Raw genomic sequence first — 25291 nt, 5'->3', positions numbered from 1 at the left:
TCTGGTTTGCAACTTGTCATTACAATTAAAATAGTCTTTCAAAATAGATGTTTTAGGGAGTACTTCACCTAATTAAAATTTATCATACCTCAACTTATAAGAACAAATTGTTGTCCATGAGACTATTTATAGATTATTTTAATAAATATTGACAGTATTTTAAATGGAAAGTTAACGTTATATAGAGAATGACTTTCTGTGCCATTTATTTAATCATCACAACAATAATCCTTTGAAATAGATGTTCTTGCCACACTTTTTCTAAAGATCCAATAGGAAGCTAGTGAGGTTAGCCAGTTTACCAGTTTCGTGAAAGGTGGAACATGAGATCATCAAATGGTAGGGCTTCCATACCTGCATGCTGAGGTTCTCAAGGCATAAATAATACCGGAGAAAGTTCCAAACCAAACTGGCACCTCACTGTCAGTGCAATAGAGAGAAGTTGAGTATGTTTATGCCAACCGTGTAGCTTTTTTGATTTTGGGGTGGGGGTTGGGGGAAACATGAGAAAATCTAGAAAGTGGCTGGTCCTATGGTAATTTGGGGATGGAGACCCTTTCCCTTTCTAAGCCACATTCCCGATGTCCAGGATTCTCTGTCTAAACATCTTACTTTTGTTTGTAGACACTATATTTTTGATGGCAAGGTTGTCTGCAATTATTGGGGTGGTCCTTCCCCATCATTTGTATTGTTTATTTATTTATTTAGAGATGGAGTTTCGTTCTTGTTGTCCAGGCTGGAGTACAATGGTGGGATCTCAGCTCACTGCAACCTCCACCTCCTGAGTTCAAGCGGTTCTCCTGCCTCCACCTACCAAGTAGCTGGGATTATAGGCACCTGCCACCACGCCCAGCTAATTTTTGTATTTTTAGTAGAGATGGGATTTCACCATTTTTTGACCAGGCTAGTCTTGAACTCGTGACCTTGGGTGATCCACCCGCCTTGGCCCCCCAAAGTGCTGGGATTATAGGCATGAGCCACCACGCCTTGCCCATCATTTGTATTGTTGAGGTCTGTGTTGCCTAAATACTGGGGCTGTCTCCAAATTGGTGGGGATGAAATCATACCATCCCAAAAAAGTTTTATTGTGAAACAGCTAATCTGTCCAAGAGACATCAGATTAGACCTGGAGCCTTTCAGCCTATATTCTGTGGGTAGCAATATTTTTTCCTGCTGATAGAAGTGAAAATGGGTCAAAATCTCAAAAGGGAGATTTGATTCAGATGGTCATTTGAGTGCATACTGATCAAAAGCAGAAATGGTAGTTATTCAATTTTTTTTAAAAAATTACTACATGTCCTTTTTAAAAAACCAAATGTGCCTTTTACAGTTTATTAATAGTGAGCTTCCCATACAAAAGGGCATTTTGTCCCTTATAATCATTTAAATAGATACTGCAACTTTGACTCTACCCCTAGTAGAAACCTTCAAAATGCATGACTAATAAAGTCTTTCTAATACATCAACTTTATGTGTCTTCAAAGTCAGTTTCTGAGCATGAAACTCTCAGTTTTGCATTAACATTTTAATATAATTATGGCCTTAGATATGCTTGTTATTAATGGTGAAGCACACTGCAATATTTGGTCATTTTTTTCCCTCCAAGTTATTATGCTTGTGCAAGACATGTGCATTTTAAAGCCCAGCTCATTCTCTGCATGTTGTAAATATACTTGATACAATGAGTTTGTTAAGTTTGTTTTGATTTTTCTGGCAGAAAACTACAAAATCACGGTCTAAATCTTACAGTACTGATGATGAGGAAGACACACAGCAGAATACTGTCAAGGAGGGTGGCCAGCTGTACAGGTAAGAAAGCATCTCCATGTCTCCTGCTCACACTCCTGAGGCCCCTCCATCCTTGTCAGCTTAGTCATTTTTCTTGTACATGTCTAGATAATTGGATCACAAGGAAAGTACTCTGTGCTGTGGAACATGTGAAGAACAGCTGAATATGAAATGATAGTTTATGTAGGGAACTCAGCACTGTGCCTGGCACATAATGAGCTCTTTATAAATGTTAGCTGCAGCGGTTGTCTAGTCAAAGATATTTTCAGAGAAGAGGGAGGGAGCACATGAACTAATACAAAGGCCGTCACAAGAGACTAAAGAAGATGGATGCTAAGCCCATGTTAGGAGCCAAGCATCTGAAATCAGCCAGATTTCAAATTCTTGCTCCTCCACTTACCAACTTTAACATGGGACGCGTTTGGCTCCTCATTGTATCTGTCCCTTAGAGTCATTGTAAGGATTAAAGGAATTAAACTAATTAGCCCCATAAGCCCCGGCCCAATTAAATAAGTATCCAAAAAAAGTTCTTTTTTGTTTGTTTGTTTTTTGTTTGTTTTTATTGCCAATAGTATTTGTGATGAGTAACATGACCGTATTTTCGGAATCCAAATGGTGACACATGATTCATTACAGGAGTTCCTGGCAGTTTATTTATACCATAACATTCACAAAGAAATACAAATTATATACATTAGATAGATATGGATACATACACACACTTTTGCCTTTATTGAAAAATGAAATTAGAAGCATAGAAGCCCTGTAGGAATAAAACTTTAGTGTTCAATTAAACTTTATATTTGAGCTCCAACAGAATATCTACACACAAACTAGTAACTAATTAGAAGGGCAGAGGAGATGTATGTGGTCCCTACTCTAGGGAACAGAAAATTGAATATATAGTTACAGTAAAGGATAAAGAGAAAATAATAGGATCACCTTCTGGGAGACCTCTGCTGTGACTGTTGTCATATGTAAGTTTGAGAAAGGCTTAACTCTGACACATATAGCCAGGGAAAAGGCAGTGTTCGAGGAAAGCTACAGTAATCTTAATGTGTGCAAAGGAGACGTCAATACAGGTATCATATGAAATCATTTTGCATGCTGCTTAGTGTCAACTATAGGTTTTCCCATAATAGTTATCAGGGCCTGAGCATCTATGATGATGTCCTTTTGGGACTTCAGTAACCTAAGGCACCTCTAGGATGAGGAATAAAAAGAGTTAATTTTCTGTAGAATTTCTCCATCTCACGGAATGTCTTACAGTTTTACTTATAATTTTGAGGCATGACTTCACACTGATTTATAATCATTAGCCTTCACAAAATCAGATTTTCACCAGTGGCTGTAGAGTTTCCTAATTATATGGTAAAGAAGGAGCATGCATTCTTTTTCTATTGATTTTTACCACAGTAAAGTTCTCAGCAGACCATCACATTCCCCTCACATACCCACTTTTCTCCTATAGGGGAACATCTAACTATTGAAAAGAAACCTCACAAAAGAAGATATACAAATGGCCAATAAACACATGAAAAGGTGCTCAACATTATTAGACATTAGGGAGATATAAATCAAAACTACCTTTTCACACCCACTAGGATACTTATAACCAAAAAGGCAGGCAATAACACATATTATTTCTGTTCCCTAGGGTACGGACCACATACGCCTCCTCTGCTCTTCCTAATTAGTTACTATTTTATGTATAGATATTCTGTTGGAGCTTAAAAATATAAAGTTTAATTGAACACTAACGTTTAGGTTTGTTTTTGGTAGTTATGTTTCCCATAGGAGAAAAGTGTGTGTGTGAGGGGAATGTGATGGTCTGTGGAGGACTTGACTGCAGTAGAGAGTGGCGGTACAATTTGTAAGGTTGCAGAGCAGATCCTAGGAGTGGTTTGTAGGAGAGAGAAGACTATTAAAATATCTAAGATAAAAGCAGCACTAGATAAAGTAATGAATGTTTGTTTTAAGAAAGCTGGAGAATATAGAAAAAGTATAAAGAAGAAAGTTAACATCCTTTGTAATTACACCTGTCCAATAATCACTATGGAAATTTGGCATATTACCCTTTAGGTATATAATTCTTGTGGCCCACTACCCACTATACAGTGTTTCTGTTCCATTTTAGCCCGGGTCTCCTCCCTGCAAAGGCCATATAGTTTCCTGATGAACTCTGGTGTTACTCTCTAACTGGGTCACAGTGGGAATCCAGCCTTTCACAGCAGAACTCACAAATGCATGAGGAAGAGGCTGTGATTCCTGGCAGAGCAGTGAATAAAACCACATTACATTAGTCCCCACGTTATCATGAGAAATGACTCCGGTGGGCACCTGAAACCACAGATAGTAGTGAACCCTCTCTATATATTGTTTTTCTCTTTCCTTATTAAGTCAAGCACTTTCACCTTTTCATTTAAAGGAAGCACTTTGCAGCATCTCTTTGGCATATCTGAATTGCCAGCATTACTACTCCTGCACTTTAGGGCCATTATTAAGTAAAATAAGAGTTTCTTGAACATAAGCACTGCAAAACCTCCACAGTCAGTCACATAAGAAGCCATACATCATGGATATGCTGGACAAAGGGATGGCTCACGTCCAGAGTGGGACGGAGCAGGACCTCACAAGATTTCATCATGCCACCAAGAATGGCACACAATTTAAAATGCATGACCGGGTGTTATCCTAGCATTTTGGGAGGCCAAGGCGGGTGGATCACTTGAGGTCAGGAGTTGGAGACCAGCCTGCCAACATGGTGAAACCCTGTCGCTACTGCAAATACAAAAAATTAGCTGGCGTGGTGATGCACACCTGTAGTCCCAGCTACTCGGGAGGCTGAGGCAAGAGAATCACTTGAACCCGGGAGGTGGAGGTTGCAGTAAACCAAGATTGCGCCACTGCACTGCAGCTTGGGTGACAGAGAGAGACTGTGTCTCAAAAAAGGAAAAAAAATCTCGTGGTTTATTTCTGAAATTTTCCTCTTAATATTTTTAGACCATGGTTGACTATGGGCAAATGAAACTCTGGAAAGGGAAACTGAGGATAAGAGGGGACTACTGTGGTAGGATTTTTGTGGTAGAAAGAGCACTGAATTAGGAATCACACTTGGGTTCCAATCCTGGCTCCCTTAGGACCTGGGGCAGGTATTCCCTATTAAATCATTGTCTTAAATAAGGAAAGTGGGATAACCAATAACCCAAACCTCTTTCAACTCCAAAATGTTATGCGTCCTGTGTGGGTACCTCACAGATTGGGTCGCCGAAGGAAAACCATGAAGCTCTGCCGAGAACTCTCCGATTTGGTTGTGTACACAAACTCCGTGGCCGCTCAGGACATTGTGGATGACGGTAAGAATGAAGAGTTTTCTCCTTCCACTCTGAATAAACATTCTTGACCTTTCTCTTTCAATTGTTAATGAATTTTTGTTAATCCGATTATCAACACACATTTTTGGGACTATGTAGAAACCAATTTGAGTGTCAGGAAACTCACTGCTGCCATAGTGTTGAGTTGACATGGAGGGTTCTACTGATTACTGTGGTTGCCTGATTGACCAGAGGCCAGAGAAAGTTCCCACAGGGCCGAGGAGGACTTTATTACTGTACAAAGACAAGTGCATCAGGGCAAGACCTTCCTGCAGCACTTGAACTGTGAAGACCAGGCCCGGCTTGAGGACCAGGTCATAGATGGCCATTCCAAATGCTAATGACCAAAAGAAGAAATTAATTGGCTAAAACCACACCTTGAAAAGCCCTATATTTTCTCAGTGAAAGTTTTGACTTTGGTGAAAATAGCTTAATCCAGATCGAAGTTTTAACAAAAAGAGCAGAAATCTCAGTAGCATTGTCTCCGTCACTGTTTTTCACCTATCAGTTGCCGCACGGAGCTGAGAAATTCTAGTCACATCTATTCATATCCTTGGCTTTCCTGCTAGTTACTCTTGTCTCCTTTATCTTGTATTTCATTTAGTTACTGAATGCTTACAGAAATAACCTACTGTCATGTGGCTTTTCATCTAATTTTAATTTTAGTGGAACTGAAATGTAAATCAGAACCTCCAAATTTCTCAACAAGTTTTAGTGAAGGGAAACAACATTGTGTCCTCACAAACCTCCAGGATTCTTCCCTCCCATCGCCCCCTGCCCAGCCCCCACTCCACAAATGTATCTTTTTCTATTTGCAGAAAGATTTCTTCCCTTTGGCCTTGATTCCTTCTTCAAATGGTAACAATTATACAAGATTTAAATGAATTTCACATGTGAAAGCATGAGAACCTGTAGGATTCTCAGCAACGGAGCAGCAAACTCTTATAACAATTGCCCTTAGCTCAAAAATAAACTCAGGGAATTATTGCATTAAGTTTAAACGTATATTTGGTTTAGGGAATAAAAATTTCCAATAAATGGCTTGGAAAACATGATACTATTAATTTAATGAAAATTAATACTGAGCGCTGTTTAGCTCTTGAACTTCAACTGTTTTTGTCTTTTTAATTTTTTTGCCAGCCACAAAATGAAAACTAGATAATGAATGCATGGCTTATCCTAATGTGATACAACTCAACTTTATTAATTTACTAACTGATATGTGCCTAATTAGCAAGGTCATATTAATGATATTGTGATGTGCATATTTATGTGGAGAGACAGACAAAACAGTAGTATTGATTATAGTCCTATTCCATCTGAATTAGGCTTGTCAAAAAGATATTTTCTCCTGTAATGTTTAAAACATCCCTCATCAAAATCTGCAAATAAGTTCAATATTAGTATGCTTGAGATATGTAAACTATGTTAATAGGTTATGCCAGTAAAATATATTTGAAGACATATCTTTAAGGAAAGGGTCTAAACTAGAAACATTATCACATTAAAAACTGTAATCCTCTAATTTCTTTGCCACAATCTGTATTCCTGACTCTTCTAACTCTGGAGTACATTGTCAGTTGAACAGCGTCTAACATCTAAGGGCTTACAACCCTGAGGACCACAGGGGTCCTGGGAAACTGTGTGTTAATAAACATGCAGAGTCTAGATATGACTCAGGCCCAGCTGGCTCAGCAAGACATATATAGTTCAACTCGTTGGTTTCATGGACCATATCTCTGTCTGGGCTCACACACACTCAGCTTATTAGGGCTAAATAAGAATGAGATTCTGGGTAACTTTGGGTCTTTTTATCTGGGCTGGACTTTTCCAGCATGTTCAGAGGACATGTGGGCCATTTTGGGGATAGAGTGTGGGTGCTTGGTGAAGGAGTGGGAATAGTGGGGCTTTGTAGATATGGTACAAAAGGTGGGATTGGAGACAAGAGTGGAATATTAAATGTTTGGAGCTTTACTCCATTATGACCCCCAAATTTGCAGCTTCTGTGAGTCTCGATTGACCACTCCTGATGATTGTGCTGGCACAAACTTTATTACAGGCTTCATGTACTTTTACCTCCCTTTACTTTTTTCCATAGTTTATATGCGTGGCTAGGTGAATGACTGTCCCTGTTCTTAAAAATTTTATTCCTTTATAATGTTTTTGACCTCTTTTTCTCCATTATTCCTTTCTCCCAAACAGGTTTCGGCTTGTTCCATAGTTCTTATTCAAATCAACTTTAAAACTCAACTTTTTATTCTTGTAATTGTTCTTTTTCCTTTATTTTCTTGGATCCTGAATGTTACTATTAATACATGTTTTACACGTGTGCCTTTTAGATGAGTGCCTTCAATGAATGTCTTCCTGTTATCAGGAAGAAGCTATCCAGTTTTATTTATCCATGGTTGCCTATATGTTTGGCAAAGATATTCTGTTTAAGTTTTTTTTTCTACCCGTTCTTTTCATGCTAGCCAGATAGTCATAAATTAGTGGGATGATTGAATTCTTAGGGAGAACAGGGTACCCAGAAATAGACACCTACTTGAGCAAGACACACAGCTCTGATTTGGCCTCAAAATTCCATTCCTGAACATGGAATTTTATGGGTCTTTCCTGTTGAGAAGCTGCCTCTGCTCTGGTTGAATCCACTCTCTAGTGCTCTGGTTTTTGCTATTGGTATACTCTGACATTATTATAAGGTCTTTTGTGCGCGGCGTTTTCTTTGCTGTAGTTCTCACTTCCTTTTTCTCTCTATTAAAAACTGCCAGGAACCACAGGAAATGTGTTATCATTCAGTGAAACAAGAGCACATCAGGTTGTTCAGCAAAAATCAGAGCAGTTCATGATTTATAATCAAAAGCAACTCACGAGGATTTACCCCTCTGCCTACCGCATTGATTCCAGTAACTTCAACCCGCTCCCCTACTGGAACGCAGGCTGCCAGCTAGGTGCGTACTCCTTGGGAAGGAGCGGTTCTCTGTACGTTCTGACTATGCCACCATCTTGCCTAATTCTCTCCAACTTTTAACTTGCACAGTGGCACTGAATTATCAATCCGAAGGACGAATGATGCAGTTAAACCGAGCCAAATTCAAGACAAATGGCAACTGTGGCTACGTCCTCAAACCCCAGCAAATGTGCAAAGGTGTGTATTAATTTCACAGTCATAAATGCAGGTGTATGTTAATTTCATAGTCTAAATGCAGGCAACCTTTATTAAGGAAGCTGTTTAGAAAGTGTGATACCCTAGAGTTTTTCAACATTTTTTTTTTCAGAAAGATAGGTTAAGGTGTTTGAATGTGGATTAGAATTCTTGTTACCACTAAATAATATTTGGTTAGCCATGATGTTTAGAATGTTATCTTGAGAGGTTGTGTGTGAAAGAGGGACATGGATGGCATTGGGTTATCATTTGAAATCCAGTGCCACGTATAAGCTGGACTGCTTTTTAAGGTCTGAGCCCTATCTTTCAGAAACTATCTTAGGTAATGTGAGTCTGTGACCTGCTGGCAAGCTTCAATTCCACCTGAAACAATTTTATCAAGCTCTTTTACTCGGTGTAGTCCAATTACAAAACAGTGCTAACAAAAGAGAAAGGATAGGCTGGTTGTGGGGGCTGATGCCTGTAATTCCAGCACTTTGTGAGGTCGAGGCAGGTGGATCACCTGAGGTCAGGAGTTCAAGACCAGACTGGCTGACATGGTAAAACCCTGTCTCTACTGAAAATACCGAATTAGCTGGGCATAGTGGTGCATGCCTGTAGTCCCAGCTACTCGGGAAGTTGAGGTAGGAGAATCTCTGGAACCCGGGAGGCAGAGGTTACAGTGAGCCAAGATCACACCACTGCACTCCAACCTGGGTGACAGAGTGAGACTCCATCTCAAAAAAACAAAACAAAACAAAACAAAACAAAAAAAAAAAGGATAATGTTGTGTTAGATCAAACAACACTTTCTTTTGGTTCTGCTCATTAAAATTATTTTTAAAATTTCCAAATTACATTTACAACAATTCAGATAAAAACATTGTTGACAGGATTTTTTCAAGATTTTATACTTTGCACGTTTTCTTGCTCTGCTGTTTACTTAATTTCAGGTCTTCTTTCTGTTTGTTATATTCACTCATACCTGAGATAGTTTAGGTTAGAAAATTATTTGAATCTGACATAATTGTTCTTCTTTCCACACTGTTGGTGTTCAAATAAAATGCTTCTTTTCCTCCATTCCACAGTTGATCATTGCATTGCAAACACTTGCTTTAAGTTGGCCCACTCCACTGGCCTTTGGGAACATGGATTCTAATGAAAACCACAGCTGTGCCACACTGATAGTTATGTGATCATGTAATTCAGCATTTGTTTTTGTCTGTTTGTCTGTTTGTTTACAAGCTTAAGCTGTGCATGTGTGCGTGTTTCTTCTTATGTTACCAACTTATACTTTACTTGGCCTAGGTACTTTCAACCCTTTCTCTGGTGACCCTCTTCCTGCCAACCCCAAAAAGCAGCTCATCCTAAAAGTTATCAGTGGACAGCAACTCCCCAAACCTCCAGACTCCATGTTTGGAGATCGAGGCGAGGTAAGTTGCCTATGACTACGTGTCTAAGTGGTTAATTATGTGATTATCTTAGTTCATTTACATTTTATCTGAAGTGTCTTCAGAGATGTATGTGTGTTCATGACTGAGCACTGACCTCAGCTTATCAGACATTAACTTATTTATTGGTAAGTCACACAGTTCTTGTTGTACTGCTGTTCATCATCTATTTTGAAGGCATGAGTGCACACAATTGAATTCACAATTTAAGGTTGACACTGGCATTGCTAAAATTGGAGTGCAAAGACAATTATATTATTAACGGAACACTGCCCAAGAGTATATCTTAACCTGGGAAGGTAATGTTCCGTTAATAATATAACCTCCACATTCCTCTCCTCCTGCAGTGCTCCTCCTTGCTGCCCATCAGCCACCTGCTCCTTGGCCGTGTGCTGATTCTTATTATCATTTGCTGTACCTGTGTAGTGTGATTTTAAAATGTCTTCATCTGTGGCCACAGTCTTTTTTCTTTCCAGAGCTTTTAGCCCATTGTTTCCATTAGACCTTCTTGGCCTTTGCTTTCTCCCTACATAGCAGCTTCTCCTATGCTCTTGCCCTTCCTCTCAGAGCTGATCCATTATTTCAGGCTCTTTGTTGCTCCCACCTGTTAAACCATCATTTTTGGATCTTAAGGAAGGAAATTATAGAGCTGTACAATTTGGTACCGCCATAAATGCTTTATTTAAGAACTCTACTTTCTCTGCTTTAGACTTTCTTACATCAGCTCTTTCTAGATTCTTTGGGTTTTATTCCTTCGTTCTTCATTACCCAGAACTGGCACCACAAAGGAGAGTCTACAGATGACCAACAAGACAAGATCCTTCCCCCTAGAGGAGAGGATGGGAATTAAAGTATATGAATCAAACATGGATAGCTTGATTAATTATTATGCCACCCAGATCAAGACAGAGCATATCCAGAATCCCTAGAAGGCTCCTGTCCACCTTCCCAGTCAATATCTACCCTCCCCGCTGCCTCTCATAGCAAACACCAACCCCTATCACAACAGACAAATTTTGTCTATTCCTAAACTTTATATAAATGGGCTCTTAGAGTAGGTACTCTTTTATGTCTGACTTGCTCAACATTATGTTATATAGCAGAACTTTATTCTTTTCTCATTGTTGAGAGTATTCATTGAACACATATTTCTGACCGGGCACGGTGGCTCACATTTGTAATTCCAGCACTTTGAGAGGCTGAGGTGGATGGATTGCTTGATCTCAGGAGTTTGAGACCAGCCTGGACAACATGGCAAAACCCCATTTCTACAAAAATACAAAATTAGCAAAATTACAAAATTACAAAATTAAAAAATACAAAAATTAGCCAGGTATGGTGCGCAAGCCTGTAGTCCCAGCTACTGGGGAGACTGAGGTGGGAGGATGGCTTAAACCTGTGAGGGTGGAGGATGCTGTGAGCTAAGATCATGCCACTGCATTCCAGCCTGGGCTACAGAGTAAGACCCTATCTCAAAAAAGAAAATAACAAAAAACAAAAAACGCATATTCCACAATTATCCATCCTATTCATGATAGAAATTTAGGTTGTTTCCAGTGTTTGACTATTACAAATACAGCTGCTCTGAGCATTTGTGCATGGGCAAAACATCTCAGTTCTGTCGGGTATTTGCCCTGAACTAAAGTTGTAGGTTCACTGGGTAAAGTTTGTTGGCATTAATAAATACTAGCAAACAGCAATTTAATATTTTTTATATTAGTCTCATATATCTGAATCCACCACACCTAGAACCATTTCTTTTTCTTACTAAGCACCTTGTAAAATCAGTTGCTGTCGAAATGTAGACATTTTGGCCAGTATTCTCAGATTAATTAACATATGTATAGAAATATATTATTTGTAATAGTACTTTCTCTTTATTTAATAGATCATTGACCCTTTTGTTGAAGTTGAAATTATTGGATTGCCGGTAGATTGTTGTAAAGATCAAACCCGTGTGGTAGATGACAATGGTAAGATCATAATCTGTGTTCACTTTTTAATGAAGATGGTCTAGAAATGAATTTACACTAAAAAAAGTGTCTATGTAGACGAGCAAGAAATCTCTAAAATCCGTAACTCCCATCTGAGTTTATGTTAAAAACTTTTCAACACATAGAACTAAGTAACTGTGGGATTGATGCATGGTTTATTTTGATGGTGTTGTAATCTAGGCTTTCTAGACTTTTGCTTTTAAAGGAATTTTTTTCTTCTAGTAAGAAGAGTAAATGATATTTTAAAGAACTGGGTTAAAAATTCACTGAGGAAATGCATCCATTATATGTTTATATTGTATTTTTATGACATGAGTTTTCTTAAAGCTCTCATTTGTGAAGCCTATGTGCCTTGATAATTTCTCACTTTTTCTGGAGCATGTAAAACTCTAAAGGAAAGCCCAACGTAGTCTGGCGAGTTTACTTCTTGAGTATTTTCATACAATTGGAGGGGCAGCATTCTTCTTATATTTTGGCCATAATATAAAGAAAGTTTTCTTTACCCAAGCCTCATGTCTTTTTATTTGTAATCTTTTAAAATTTGTTTGTTCATACATTTCACAAACATTATTGCATACCTACTTTTCTCAATGTCTTGTGATTAATACTGTAAAATACATTTGAAACACAATCATTAATTTGAGAAATTAGGGGTTCACAGGGAGTCCCTGAAGGAATACTACAGTTCCAGGGTAGGGCGAACCTGTAACTTAGGAAAAACACGTACACAGAAAGAAACCATCTTAAATTGCGTTTTCCCACCAATGTTCAATAGATTACTCTTTCTTTTTTTAGTCTCAGAAATAATTGAGAGGTCATCACTAAGTCAACAGAAAGATCTTCTCTTATTCAAGAGGGGTATCTCAGTGATTTTTCAGCTTATAATTATTTCATTAGCTTGAGGCTTTTTAATAGGGTTCAATGGCTGATACCTCCTAAATGCATACATTTTTAAAAACTTATTTTCATTTTTTAGAAAGGAAAAAAAACAGAAACTTACGGAGTACTTGAATTTTTAACAGCTTTTATAGTTATTCTATTGGAGAGAAGTTTGCCAAGTAAATGTATTTTTGCATTTTAGTATTTGAGGTGAAATATACCTTTTTAATGTATTTTTCAGTAGCTGTGAAAATATGCCATCATTCATGCAGTAAGGTCTTGCTTCGTGAGAAGCTACTGGGAATCAATAGTGCACAGTCTAATGTGACCCTGTCACTAACTATAAGGCCTTGTGTGGCTTTGGGCACATTATCGTCTATGAACATCAATTTTCTCAAATACAAAATGTCTTATAAATACTGATATTCCCTACTTTAAAAGATGAGTGTTACTTGTATAGTTTTTGAAAGTAATATATTTTTGAAAGTCAGTAATACATAGTTTCTAATTAGAAACAAAAACCAAAACCCTGCTCTACTCTAAAAACTCTAAAAATCCTCTAAAAAAACTTAGAGGATTCCTATAAGAAATAAGATGATGTATGTACAATAGGAGTTGAAACCTGCAAAAGCACCTTATAAAATGTTTGTTGGTGGTTATTACAGCAGCGGACTCTTTGGTGCATGAGAAGCATAATTCTGTTGGGAGAGGATATCATTCTTTATTGTTTTGGCTAAAACATTATTCTTAGATCACTACTATAGATTTTTTTTTAACTTATTGAAGCATTCTGAATACTAAAGAGCTTCTCTACAATACAGTTAGGCATCAAAGATTAATAGATTTGATGTGATAATTTACAGGCAATTTTCTTACCAATTATTTTCTAGCAAGGGGGTAAATTTCGAGGCTTTATTCCAGTAAGGCATCCCGGAGTGGCTTAGTTGTCTTCATGAGCTTAATAACCACTGCAAGCAACTTTCACCGTCTGCTTTGCAGATGTTGCTGCCAACTCATTTTCAGCCAAGTCCTTTGCTTTTCTGATTTTTCTTTTCCTATTTCTCTGAGGATTTAACCCTGTGTGGGAAGAAACGCTGACATTTACAGTACACATGCCAGAAATAGCTTTGGTTCGGTTCCTCGTGTGGGATCATGATCCCATTGGGCGAGACTTTGTTGGGCAAAGAACCGTGACCTTCAGCAGCTTAGTGCCTGGTAGGTATGAGCTGGCCTTTTCTCTCTAGACTGACCATTCCTTTTTCTTTGGAAGATATAATACATCATATGTTACTTACATAATAGCATATGTGATATATGAAATATATGTCATATAATAAACGTGACTTTTAACAAGCTTTGTAAAATGTAAAGGATTATAGTTGGGCTGGGTGCAGTGGCTCACGCCTGTAATGCCAGCAATCTGGGAGGCCAATGTGGGAGGATCACCCGAGGTCAGGAGTTTGAGACCAGCCTGACCAACATTCAGAAACCCTGTCTCTACTAAAAATACAAAATTAGCCAGGTGTGGTGGTGCATGCCTGTAATCCCAGCTATTCGGGAAGCCGAGGCAGGAGAATCGCTTGAACCCAGGAGGCAGAGGTTCCGGTGAGCCGAGATCATGCCACTGCCTTCCAGCCTGGGCAACGGAGCAAGACTCTGTCTCAGAACAAAAAAAAAAAAAAAAAAAAAAAAAGAGCTATAGTCAAGTCAGATACTTAATTTTGTTGCACCCATGAGAAAGTCAAATGCAAGTTCAACTAAAAAGAAATGACTGTCTTTCCTTTTATTAGGCTACCGGCATGTCTATTTGGAAGGACTGACAGAAGCATCCATATTTGTACACATAACCATCAATGAAATCTATGGAAAGGTGAGAAAGATCATAGGATTTAAAGTCATATACATTAATATGGTCCTTAACAATGCTACTGATTAATTGCATAATAGGAATGTAAATTTTGACAAACTGTGCTTGAACCAAAAACTCTAAGGAAGCCCAGCAAGCCCAGTCTGCTATTCCAGTCATGTCCTGATCCACCTGTACTCTTTTCACTGTTTAAGGTGTGTACTCATTCCTTCTACACAGGGGCCCTCTCTGGGCTTAATAGAATTGAGAAAACTATTATTCTCTCAGGCAGTAATCTGTCTGGCTAAAACAATGAAGATATAGTTAAATGTTGAATTTTATTTTAATCCTTAAAAAGACTCAGCTGACCTCAGTGGGAAACGTAGTGTCTCAGATGGTTGATGAATTACCTGTACTAACTGGTCTGTGATCCCAGCCACTTCTAGGCAGGCTACATTCATTTGGTACCAATGTTTTTAACTGAAAATCTAAAAATTGTGAATGGGTTTTAAAGCTATTTTAAAACTGAAAAGAAGGAGACCACAAAAATGCATTCTAGTTCTTTCCTGATGCTGTTGTCGTGGTTATAGAACTCATTTGAGGTTTACAAACCAGTAGGTTGTCCTCTGGTCATGTCAAGTAACTGGGGACTTGGTTACCGGTATGAATTTTCAGGACCACATGGGATTTGGAGGGACTGTTAAAGCATTGAATGGGGCCTAGAAATGTCCCGTGCTCTTTACCAGAAAATCTGTATAGCTGGAAGCTTCCTCGTCTGTGAATGTGGGATAAAAATAATACCTGCCTCATAAATAAATATATTCCTTAGAAAGCTGCCTGGTACACAGTAAATGCTCAGAAATATTGGCTAATATTAATGTGATTATGACTACAATCCAGCTAATAAGGAATGAACCATTTCAGCCTGAATTAGGGAGTGTAATGTTTATTTTCATATCAGTCAGCAAGGGTGTGGAGGTGAGGGTAAGGATCCTAATTTCTAAGACTGGTGAAGTTTTATACCATAACTTTCTGTGTTTAGTCCTGGATTTCTGTTTGTGCTGCTTGTTGGGATCTTGCCTCTCATCTAAGTAGATACAAATGTAAATAATTCAAAAATGATTCTTGAATTCTAGGAATCCCAGGTTAACTACAGATTATCTCTAGCATTTATCACACTGAGGGAAACAATTAAATTCTGAATTTGTTTAAGACTTGAGCCAGAAATAAATTAAAATCTGAAAGTGTTCTATATCATCCCCATCTTCTCTCCTAAATAAATGTCCATTTATGAGTCATACTCTTTATTCCTTTCAAGATGTGTTCTGGTTGGGATCCACACATCACAGTGTAGTGGTATTGGTTGAACAATGAATGAGCATAAGACTGAAAATCCCTGAAACTCACAGAAAGGGTTTATAGACATGTATGCATTTTTTCTTTTGTGTTTACTTGTGATACCCTCTTCAATGAGCCCCAATTGTGTTTTGTTGTGTTTTGTTTTTTTCCTTTACAGTGGAGCCCTTTAATACTCAATCCCAGTTATACTATATTGCACTTTCTAGGAGCTACAAAGGTAGTTTCTCAGCATGGTGCTTTGTTCTGGCTGACATATTTCTTTTAAGTGGTTATGGCAGCATGCTTTTTCATATCACTCCATTTTCCTGCTTACCACTTTGAAACATGCATCTGTTGCTTTAAGGCGCCTGAAGTTCGTATCAGTCTATGAGCTGTGGAGACTTTTCCTACCATTTTGTCATCTCTGGGTAGGAAACTTCTGGGAGAGCTTGATATAAGAATGGAAGGCTGAAGTCCTTGCAAAGTAAGGTTGATAAGATGTGCATGAAGTTGTGCAAACATGCTGTGAGCTGCTGCTTTCTTGGTGTGAATATATTTCAGTGGCTGTACAATTTTGGTTTATATTCATTTTTCATGGAGCTGTTATTTTAAAGGCAAGTTGTTGATGTGATGGCATTTGCTTAACTTGTGGTTGGTCCTTTTGTGTCTTCAGAATAGACAACTCCAGGGTCTGAAGGGACTGTTCAATAAGAATCCTAGGCACAGTTCTGCAGAAAACAATTCCCATTATGTACGGAAACGATCGATTGGAGATAGAATTCTGCGACGCACAGCCAGCGCCCCGGCCAAAGGCAGGAAAAAGAGCAAAATGGGCTTCCAAGAAATGGTGGAGATAAAGGATTCAGTGTCCGAGGCCACAAGAGACCAAGATGGCGTGCTGAGGAGGACCACACGCAGTTTGCAAGCACGTCCTGTCTCCATGCCTGTTGACAGAAACCTTCTGGGAGCTTTGTCGCTGCCTGTATCTGAAACAGCAAAAGACATTGAAGGAAAAGAAAACTCTCTGGGTAAGATACTTTAAGTTTCTCTAAGAATAAACCCTTCTAGGCTGCATTTCAGTCCCTGTTTACCATTATAAAGAGGCTGACATTCTGTAGTCAAAGTAAAATATTACTGAAGAATAAATACTTTTTAATGTGATCTTCTAGACGAGAAGATTTTAAATGTTGGGGGCCAGGTAGATCCATTTCCTGCTCACCAAGAGCTTTATAATATCAACATCTGAAATTGACAATGAGAGTAGGGGGAGCCATTAGGTGTGATGGCACAGAGAGGAAGAATGAAACCTGCAAAATAGGATTCGAAATATTGGTTTTCCAAATGAATGCCATATTTACTGATTGTTCTGAGGGGGAATATGGTTGTATTACTTTTCTTACATATAACACATTTCCGTGATTGGAAATGTTTATGGAGAAAGAAAGCCAGTTGTTAAAAACAAGCCACGTTTTTCAAAAACAAGCAAATCTTTTTTTCTTAAGAGGTGGCTCGGGCAGTGTTTTCCTATGGCCTCACTTCCCTGATCCTTGGATGCTGGCAGGGATGGAGGTGTGCCTGCAGCTTTAGCACGGTCGTGGGCTCCACAAGCATAGGGACCAGGTGCTGCCTGTCTTTTTCCTTAATTTGAGTGTATCATTGACTCATATCAGGAGCTCAGTACAGAGTAAAGAGCGCCTTGCAGTGTGCCAGAGAGCTTTTGACTGATGTTGGTGACTCCCATCCCATCCTATCTGGGGGTAAATTTAAGTGCCAAAACTGTGTGCATTTGATATCTATGCAACAAATATGTTTTAATTCAATCAGAATCATCTCAGACAACTAAAATGTGGTACTGATTTCCTTTAGCAAAATTGTTCTTTTATCTTTTATCAAATAGTCTAATTTCAGTGCTCTCTTTTCCCACAAACACCATTTTACTTGTATTGATTTTTTGTTATAAGATACTCTTGAATGGTTTATTTGAAGGAGAAAAAGAACATTTAAAAGCTTGAAATTTTGCTAAGAGCAGTGTCAGAGATAAAATATGTGCCTTAAAATGTATTTTAAAATCCCATCTTTGGGAAAAATAAAGCTATATTCAATAGAAATTGGTTCTATCCTGTTAATGCCACAGTTAAGATGTTAATACCATTAAGGTGAGTTAGAAAGCAATTTTGAGGTAATATTTCTTTTCTACTTTTAAAAAACAGTTATATAAATTAGTCATGTGTATTAAACTTTTGGTATATATAAAACGATACATAGTTATATTGCATTAAGTACAGAAAAAGCAGACTACAAAATTCTTTTTTTTCTTTTTTTTTTTGAGACGGAGTCTCGCTCTGTCGCCCAGGCTGGAGTGCAGTGGCGGGATCTCAGCTCACTGCAAGCTCCGCCTCCTGGGTTCACGCCGTTCTCCTGCCTCAGCCTCCCGAGTAGCTGGGACTACAGGCGCCTGCCACCTCGCCCGGCTAGTTTTTTGTATTTTTTAGTAGAGACGGGGTTTCACCGTGTTAGCCAGGATGGTCTCGATTTCCTGACCTCGTGATCCACCCGTTTTGGCCTCCCAAAGTGCTGGGATTACAGGCTTGAGCCACGGCGCCCGGCCCCCCAGACTACAAAATTCTATATATTATTCTGTTCCTCTGCAAAATATTACAGTGGCTGTCTCAGTGGTAACATCATATGGTATTTAATTTTTTCTTTATAATTTTTTGAGGTTTTCAAAATTTTTATGATGAATATTTTTAGTTTGGAATCTATTTAATAATAAGTTGAACAAGTTCTTTTTTCTTATATATCATGACTCTGGAAGCATTATATTATTAAAATAACCTGATCAAGAATTGAATACCTTATACTCTCCTAGCAGTATACTAACCATGCTGGGCTATCCCAAATTACTGTGAATTGTGTTTTTTTGGTTTTCCTTTACTGTGTCTGACAACTTACTGCCACTTTTAGGGAAGGATGCAATATGAAATTTGTGTATTAAAAAGAAATATATCATTAACAAAAAATAGATATTAGCAATGACATGGAATTGATGACCAATTTTTATCTTTACATTTTAACTCAATGGATATTGATATTTTAATGCATTTATTATACCTTCCAATTATTTTAGAAATTGATTAAATTAAATATGCTCCCAAAATGTTTTGAAAATGACATTATTATGTTTTTCTTCTTTTCTTCTTTTTTTGTTTTAACTAATACATGTATAACTTTGAAAGCTTATAGTATCTTGCTTACAGGTACCACAATGCTTTGTTTAACAGAGCTGTCTTGTTCTGTTTCTATTGCCATGCTTCTGTGTAGTACAAATCTGAATAGGAAACAACTTAAGGTAATCCTCACTGTAAAAGTATGGTAACTCATTGACATTTTTTTGACAATGAATATTACATCCTTAGCAGATGTAATAGATATTCAAAGGGAAGCTTCAGTGAAATTCCTATAAATATATTTTACCATTTATTCATCACACAGACACTTTGTTGCAAACCTATGCAATCCATAATTATATTCTGTCACAGTGTAACGGATTTACATTCTCCATTTGTCTGTCTGAAGACAACATGAGTGTTTGCAGGTCGTACATAAAGTGATACATGTCACCTAAAATATTGTTTGTTTCCTTCAGCAGAAGATAAAGATGGCAGAAGAAAAGGCAAAGCAAGTATAAAAGATCCACATTTTCTAAATTTCAACAAAAAGTTATCGTCCTCCTCCAGTGCTCTTCTCCACAAAGATATCATCCAAGGGGACGCCATTGTATCTTCTGCCGACATGTCAGTCACAGGAGAACAGCTGGGCATGTCAAGTCCTAGGGGTGGGAGAACCACATCAAATGCCACAAGTCATTGCCAGGAAAACCCCTGTCCCAGCAAGTCTCTCTCCCCAAGGCAGCATTTGGCTCCTGATCCTGTAGTTAACCCCACACAAGATCTACATGGTGTGAAAATCAAGGAAAAGGGGAATGCTGAGGGCTTTGTGGAAGGGAAAAGCATCTTGTCAGGAAGTATCCTTTCTCATAGCAACCTAGAAATTAAGGATCTGGAAGGTAATAGGGGTAAGGGCCGAGCTGCAACATCCTTTTCTTTGTCAGATGTCTCCATGCTGTGTTCTGACGTACCTGACCTACATTCAACTGCAATTCTGCAGGAGAGTGAAATTTCCCATCTTATTGACAATGTCACTTTAACAAATGAGAATGAGCCAGGCAGTTCCATCTCAGCCCTGATTGGCCAGTTTGATGAGACCAATGATCAGGCTCTCACAGTTGTTTCTCATCTTCATAATACCAGTGTGATGTCAGGCCATTGTCCCTTGCCTAGCGTGGGCCTAAAAATGCCCATCAAGCATGGTTTTTCCAAGGGAAAATCCAAGTCTTCCTTCCTGTGCTCATCTCCGGAGCTGATAGCACTCTCGAGTCCTGAGACCGCCAAACATGCAACGAACACAGTTTATGAAACTACCTGCACTCCCATCTCTAAAACCAAACCAGATGATGACCTTTCTAGTAAGGCCAAGACAGGGGCTGTAGAAAGCAACCTTCCTGGGTCCCCTAATACTTCTCATGACTGGTTACCAAAAAGTCCTACCAAGGGAGAAGACTGGGAAACACTGAAGAGCTGCAGCCCTGCCTCTTCCCCTGATTTGACCCTGGAGGATGTAATAGCTGATCCCACTCTCTGTTTCAATTCTGGGGAGAGCAGCCTTGTGGAAATTGATGGAGAATCAGAAAATCTTTCTCTAACAACCTGTGAACATAGGAGAGAGAGCACAAGTCAACTTGCTTCTCCTTTAAAACTCAAGTATAGTCAGGGTGTGGTAGAACACTTTCAAAGAGGTTTGAGAAATGGCTACTGTAAAGAGACCCACCACCCTTCTGTCCCTGAAATATTCAACAGTATTCAAGATGTCAAAACTCAAAGTATTTCTTATCTAGCCTATCAGGGTGCTGGCTTTGTGCATAACCATTTCTCAGATTCAGATGCAAAAATGTTCCAGACCTGTGTGCCCCACCAGTCTAGTGCTCAAGATATGCATGTTCCTGTACCCAAGCAGTTGGCACATCTTCCTTTGCCTGCTCTGAAATTGCCCAGTCCTTGCAAATCCAAAAGTCTGGGGGACTTAACATCAGAGGACATTGCCTGCAATTTTGAGAGCAAGTACCAGTGTATTAGTAAGAGTTTTATTACAACTGGCATTAAAGACAAGAAGGGTGTGACTGTGAAGAAAAAGTCATTAGAGCCTATAGATGCCCTGACCGAGCAGCTTCGGAAGCTTGTGTCCTTTGACCAGGAAGACAGCTGCCAAGTAATATATTCAAAGCAGGATGCCAATCAGCTCCCCCGGGCACTAGTCAGGAAGTTGTCATCCAGAAGTCAGAGCAGAGTGCGCAATATTGCTAGCCGTGCCAAGGAGAAACAGGAAGCCAACAAGCAGAAAGTTCCAAACCCCAGCAATGGGGCAGGCGTGGTTCTTAGAAACAAACCCTCAGCACCCACCCCTGCAGTGAATCGCCACTCCACCGGCTCCTACATCGCAGGCTACCTGAAGAACACGAAAGGGGGTGGCCTTGAAGGCCGGGGCATCCCGGAGGGGGCATGCACAGCTCTTCACTATGGCCATGTTGACCAGTTGTGTTCAGATAATTCTGTTTTGCAGACTGAGCCAAGCAGTGATGATAAACCAGAAATTTATTTTCTTTTGAGACTGTGAATTATATAAAACTGCATTCTTAAGGTTTACAAGGTATTCCGTAGAATGTCGGAGTTTTCAGTAAATAAGTTCTTTGGCTTTGGAATGATTTTCAAATGTATTTTTAAACTTGTATTTGGGTCTCCTTTTGACTTCATGTGTTCTCCCTGTTAATGCGTTTGTATATAGATTTAGTGATGTTTCCCATGTACCTATTATGATCTTTCTCCCTTGAGGTGTTGTAAACTATTATCAGTATGAAATATGTGCATGCCCTAGATGTGAAACTCCTCAGCAGCTCGGGTTATAATGTGTGTGTGTGTTTCACCAACATGTCCTTTACTGTGTCCTCGGATTGCGTCACAAATGTAGTCATTTTTTACTCTCTAACTGTTGAGTTGATTAAGAGACTTTGCAAATGACAAAGGGATGAATTCCTTACTTTAATCTGTTATCATTTTTCCTATGTTTCCCTCTTTGTTGAGAAGCCCAGATGCATTTTTATAACTCAGTTTTAAAAACTTTAAAATAGTTACCTTGCCTTTTAGGATGTTCTTATCCCACCCATAAAGAGAGTTTAAAGGGGATGGATAGCTGCTCCCCATGCCCTCCCCACTTTTTGGAATAGGTTGTGAGGGTGTGAGGAAGAAGGCCATCTTTTGTATATAAGGACAAAATTGTTTGTTTTACATAAATTTTGTTACATATTTTTGCTAATGGCTTTGTATGTAACAAGAAGCCAGTTGCCAAACTACTTGTACTTTTGAATTTTCTGATTGAATGACAGACTGCGAACAATGGCTTTCAGAATGAGGGACTTCCATCAGACGCTAATGATAGTAGTAGCACAAACTGAAAACTTCCCCAAAGCTTTCAAAGAATATTTTCTCATAATAAAATCCGAGTGAATAGATAATTAGAAGAAACCTTTTTCCTTCAGGGAACCAAGCAACTCTATTTTAGTACTGACATGCATTATTTTCACTGTGAATTCACTTTTTTATTGCATGTTCAGATGTCCCTCTTTGTTTTTTTTTTGTAACATTAACTGCAATGATGTTCTTCCTGGAATTCATGAAAATATAATTAAAACACATTTTTAAACACTTGGTGAACTTCTTTTACAATTGAAATTCATACGATGACTATTGAGTAAAAGCACTCAGAGCACTCGGACCTACTTTCCATGTGTTTGCGGCAAAATAGAAAGCTATCACGGAGGACAGTTTTAAGCAGCAATTTAAGTCTCTGAGTGTTTTCCTTATGCTTTAAAAAGCATATTTGTGAGGTGACTTGAAAGAAAATCAAATGTAATGAGTTTCTTTGCATTTGGCATTGCTATTGCAAGTTTAAAAATAAGCCTTCCGAACTGGTTGTGGTGGTGGGCGGTGGGAGGGGAGCAGTGGTAGTGGTGGTGGTGGTGGTGGGTAGGGGAGCCATGTGGGGAAGGCAAGTGAGATGCTATGTTTGGCAAATGAAACTGTCTGCAGCTTTGCAATGTGGGGGAAGGGGGCAGAGGAGAACACTTGGTCCCTGGTTCTCTTGGTCTCCAACTCTGAGCTTTTCCCCAAGGTTGGGAGTCCTTTATTTTCTGGACAAGCACTGGGAATCTGGTTGGGGCTGATGTGTAATGGTGAAAGGGTAAGTGACCATTTCTATGCCCTTAGTGAGCCCAAGACATTTTTGTTTTCTTGTGAGTTCTGAACCTCCTAATTCTATCCTTAGATCGTGGTTTGTTTTTAAGGTATCCTTGTTTTAGAAGGGATTGACATGATGTACAGTTGTTAAAATTCACTTGCCAAAGAATAGAATTTATGGTATATTTGTTCTAAAACAGATCCAGGAGTTTACATTTGTTTTGTTTTGTTTCTTTAAGGTAAACAACTGACATTTTATGGACTAGAATTATGAAATCCCCAAAATTGTGGGAAATGAAATACAAGTAATTTCAGAAAATAGGTTAGGAATGTTTCTAGCACAAAGAAAAGACAAATATTTTAGATGATAGATATCCCAGGTACACTGGTTTCTTCTGTACAAATTATATGAACGTACTAAATTATCATACGCACCCTCCTCCCAAAAGAAGAAAATAGATTGGATGCACGGTACTTCTGGCTCTCCCAGGAAATATTCATTTTCCTTTGCTCCTTAAAGTTCTTAAATGGAAATATTTGATAAAAAAATTTGATAATGGATGGGGATTAAATCAAGTTCATTTCACAGATGAAAAAACTGAGGCTCAGAGGTTCTGTTTCCATTAAGTGTAATCCATTAGCACATTCATTTCACTGATACTTTCCCTTTAAAAAAATCAAAAGCATGTATTATTTCTTGGTGAATATTGAATTTAAATCCTTTCTTTTAAAAATTTTATTATTATTTAATTGGTGTGGGTACACAGTAGGTGCATATATGTATGGAGTACATGAGAAGTTTTGACAGAGGCATGCAATAAGCACATCATGGAGAATGGAGTATCCATTTCCTCAAGCATTTATCCTTTGACTTACTCAATGACTTATGAACAATCCAATTACACTCTTTATTTTAAAATATACAATTAAGTTATTATTGACTATAGTCATCCTGTTGTGCTATCACATAGAAGGTCTTAGTCATTCCTTCTATTTTCTTTTTGTACTCATTAGCCATCTTCACCTCCCCACTCCCAGTCTCCCACTACACTTCCCAGCCTATGTAACTATCCTTCTACTCTCTATGTTCCTGAATTCAGTAGTTTTGATTTTTAGATCCCACAAGTAAGTGAGACCATGCAATGCTTATTTTTCTGTGCCTGGCTTGTTTCACTTAGCATAATGATCTCTAGTTCCATTCATGTTGTTGCAAATGATTATCTCATTCTTTTTATGGCTGAATAGTACTTCATTGTGTATATGTACCAAATTTTCTTTATCCTTTCATCTATTGATAGACATGTAGGTTGCTTCCAAATCTTAGCTAATATAAGCAGTGCTGCAACAAACATAGGAGTGCAGATATCTCTTTGATATACTGATTTCTTTTCTTTTGGGTATATACCTAGAAGTGGTATTGCTGGATCATATGATAGCTCAATTTTTAGTTTTTTGAGGCACTTCCAAATTGTTCTCGATAGTGGTTATGCTAATTTACATTCCCAACAACAGTGTACAATGGTTCCCTTTTCTCCACGTCCTCACCAGCATTTGTATTAGCATGTCTTTTGGATATAAGCCATTTTAACTGGAGTGAGATGATATCTCATTGTAGTTTTGATTTGCATTTCTCTGATGATCTATGATGTTGAGCACCTTTTCATATGCCTGTTTTCCATTTGTATGTCTTCTTTTGGGAAATGTCTATTCAAATCTGTTGCCCATTTTTTGATCAGATTATTAGTTTTTTTTCTGTAGAGTTGTTTGGGCTCCTTGTATATTCTGGTTATTAATCCCTTGTCAGAGGGGTCGTTTGCAAATATTTTCTCCCATTCTGTGGGTTGTTTCTTCACTTTGTTGATTGTTTCCTTTGCTATGCAGAAGCCTTTTAACTTGATGTGATCCCATTTGTCTGTTTTTGCTTTGGTTACCTGTGCTTGTGGGGTATTTCTCAAAAAGTTTTTGCCTAGACCAACGTCCTAGAGATTTCCTCCAATGTTTTCTTGTAGTCATTTTATAGCTTGAGGTCTTAGATTTAAGTCTTTGATTTATTTTAATTTGATTTTTGTATATGGCAAGAGATAGGGATCTATTTTCATTCTTTTGTATATGGATATCCAGTTTTCCCAGTACC

At 38.4% G+C, this 25291-nt stretch overlaps 1 protein-coding gene and 1 long non-coding RNA gene across 2 annotated transcripts in view; one reads left to right on the top strand and one right to left on the bottom strand.

Annotated features, from left to right (window-relative positions):
* The window catches only part of LOC105488580 (phospholipase C eta 1), a 182573-nt gene extending 159947 nt beyond the window's left edge, over window positions 1-22626 (top strand). The window contains exons 14-24 of the mRNA XM_071091121.1: window positions 1718-1809; window positions 5047-5144; window positions 7931-8110; window positions 8200-8307; window positions 9612-9736; window positions 11643-11727; window positions 13696-13842; window positions 14418-14497; window positions 15990-16049; window positions 16485-16839; window positions 19458-22626. Of these exons, the coding sequence (XP_070947222.1) occupies window positions 1718-1809; window positions 5047-5144; window positions 7931-8110; window positions 8200-8307; window positions 9612-9736; window positions 11643-11727; window positions 13696-13842; window positions 14418-14497; window positions 15990-16049; window positions 16485-16839; window positions 19458-21541 (3414 nt within the window). The 3' untranslated portion in view covers window positions 21542-22626. The remainder of the gene's footprint in view (window positions 1-1717; window positions 1810-5046; window positions 5145-7930; window positions 8111-8199; window positions 8308-9611; window positions 9737-11642; window positions 11728-13695; window positions 13843-14417; window positions 14498-15989; window positions 16050-16484; window positions 16840-19457) is intronic.
* Window positions 10449-14977, bottom strand: LOC139361901 (uncharacterized). Its single transcript, XR_011619825.1, has 3 exons — window positions 14843-14977; window positions 13504-13704; window positions 10449-10581 (listed from the first exon to the last, which is right to left on the bottom strand). It is a non-coding gene; the product is annotated as an uncharacterized lncRNA (long non-coding RNA).
* Window positions 22627-25291: the final 2665 nt, after the last annotated feature.

The sequence above is a fragment of the Macaca nemestrina genome, chromosome 2 (genome assembly GCF_043159975.1).
Source record: "Macaca nemestrina isolate mMacNem1 chromosome 2, mMacNem.hap1, whole genome shotgun sequence".
NCBI lineage: Eukaryota > Metazoa > Chordata > Mammalia > Primates > Cercopithecidae > Macaca > Macaca nemestrina.
Note: the sequence above shows the minus strand (reverse complement) of the source record. Positions and strands in the feature narration are given on the sequence as shown.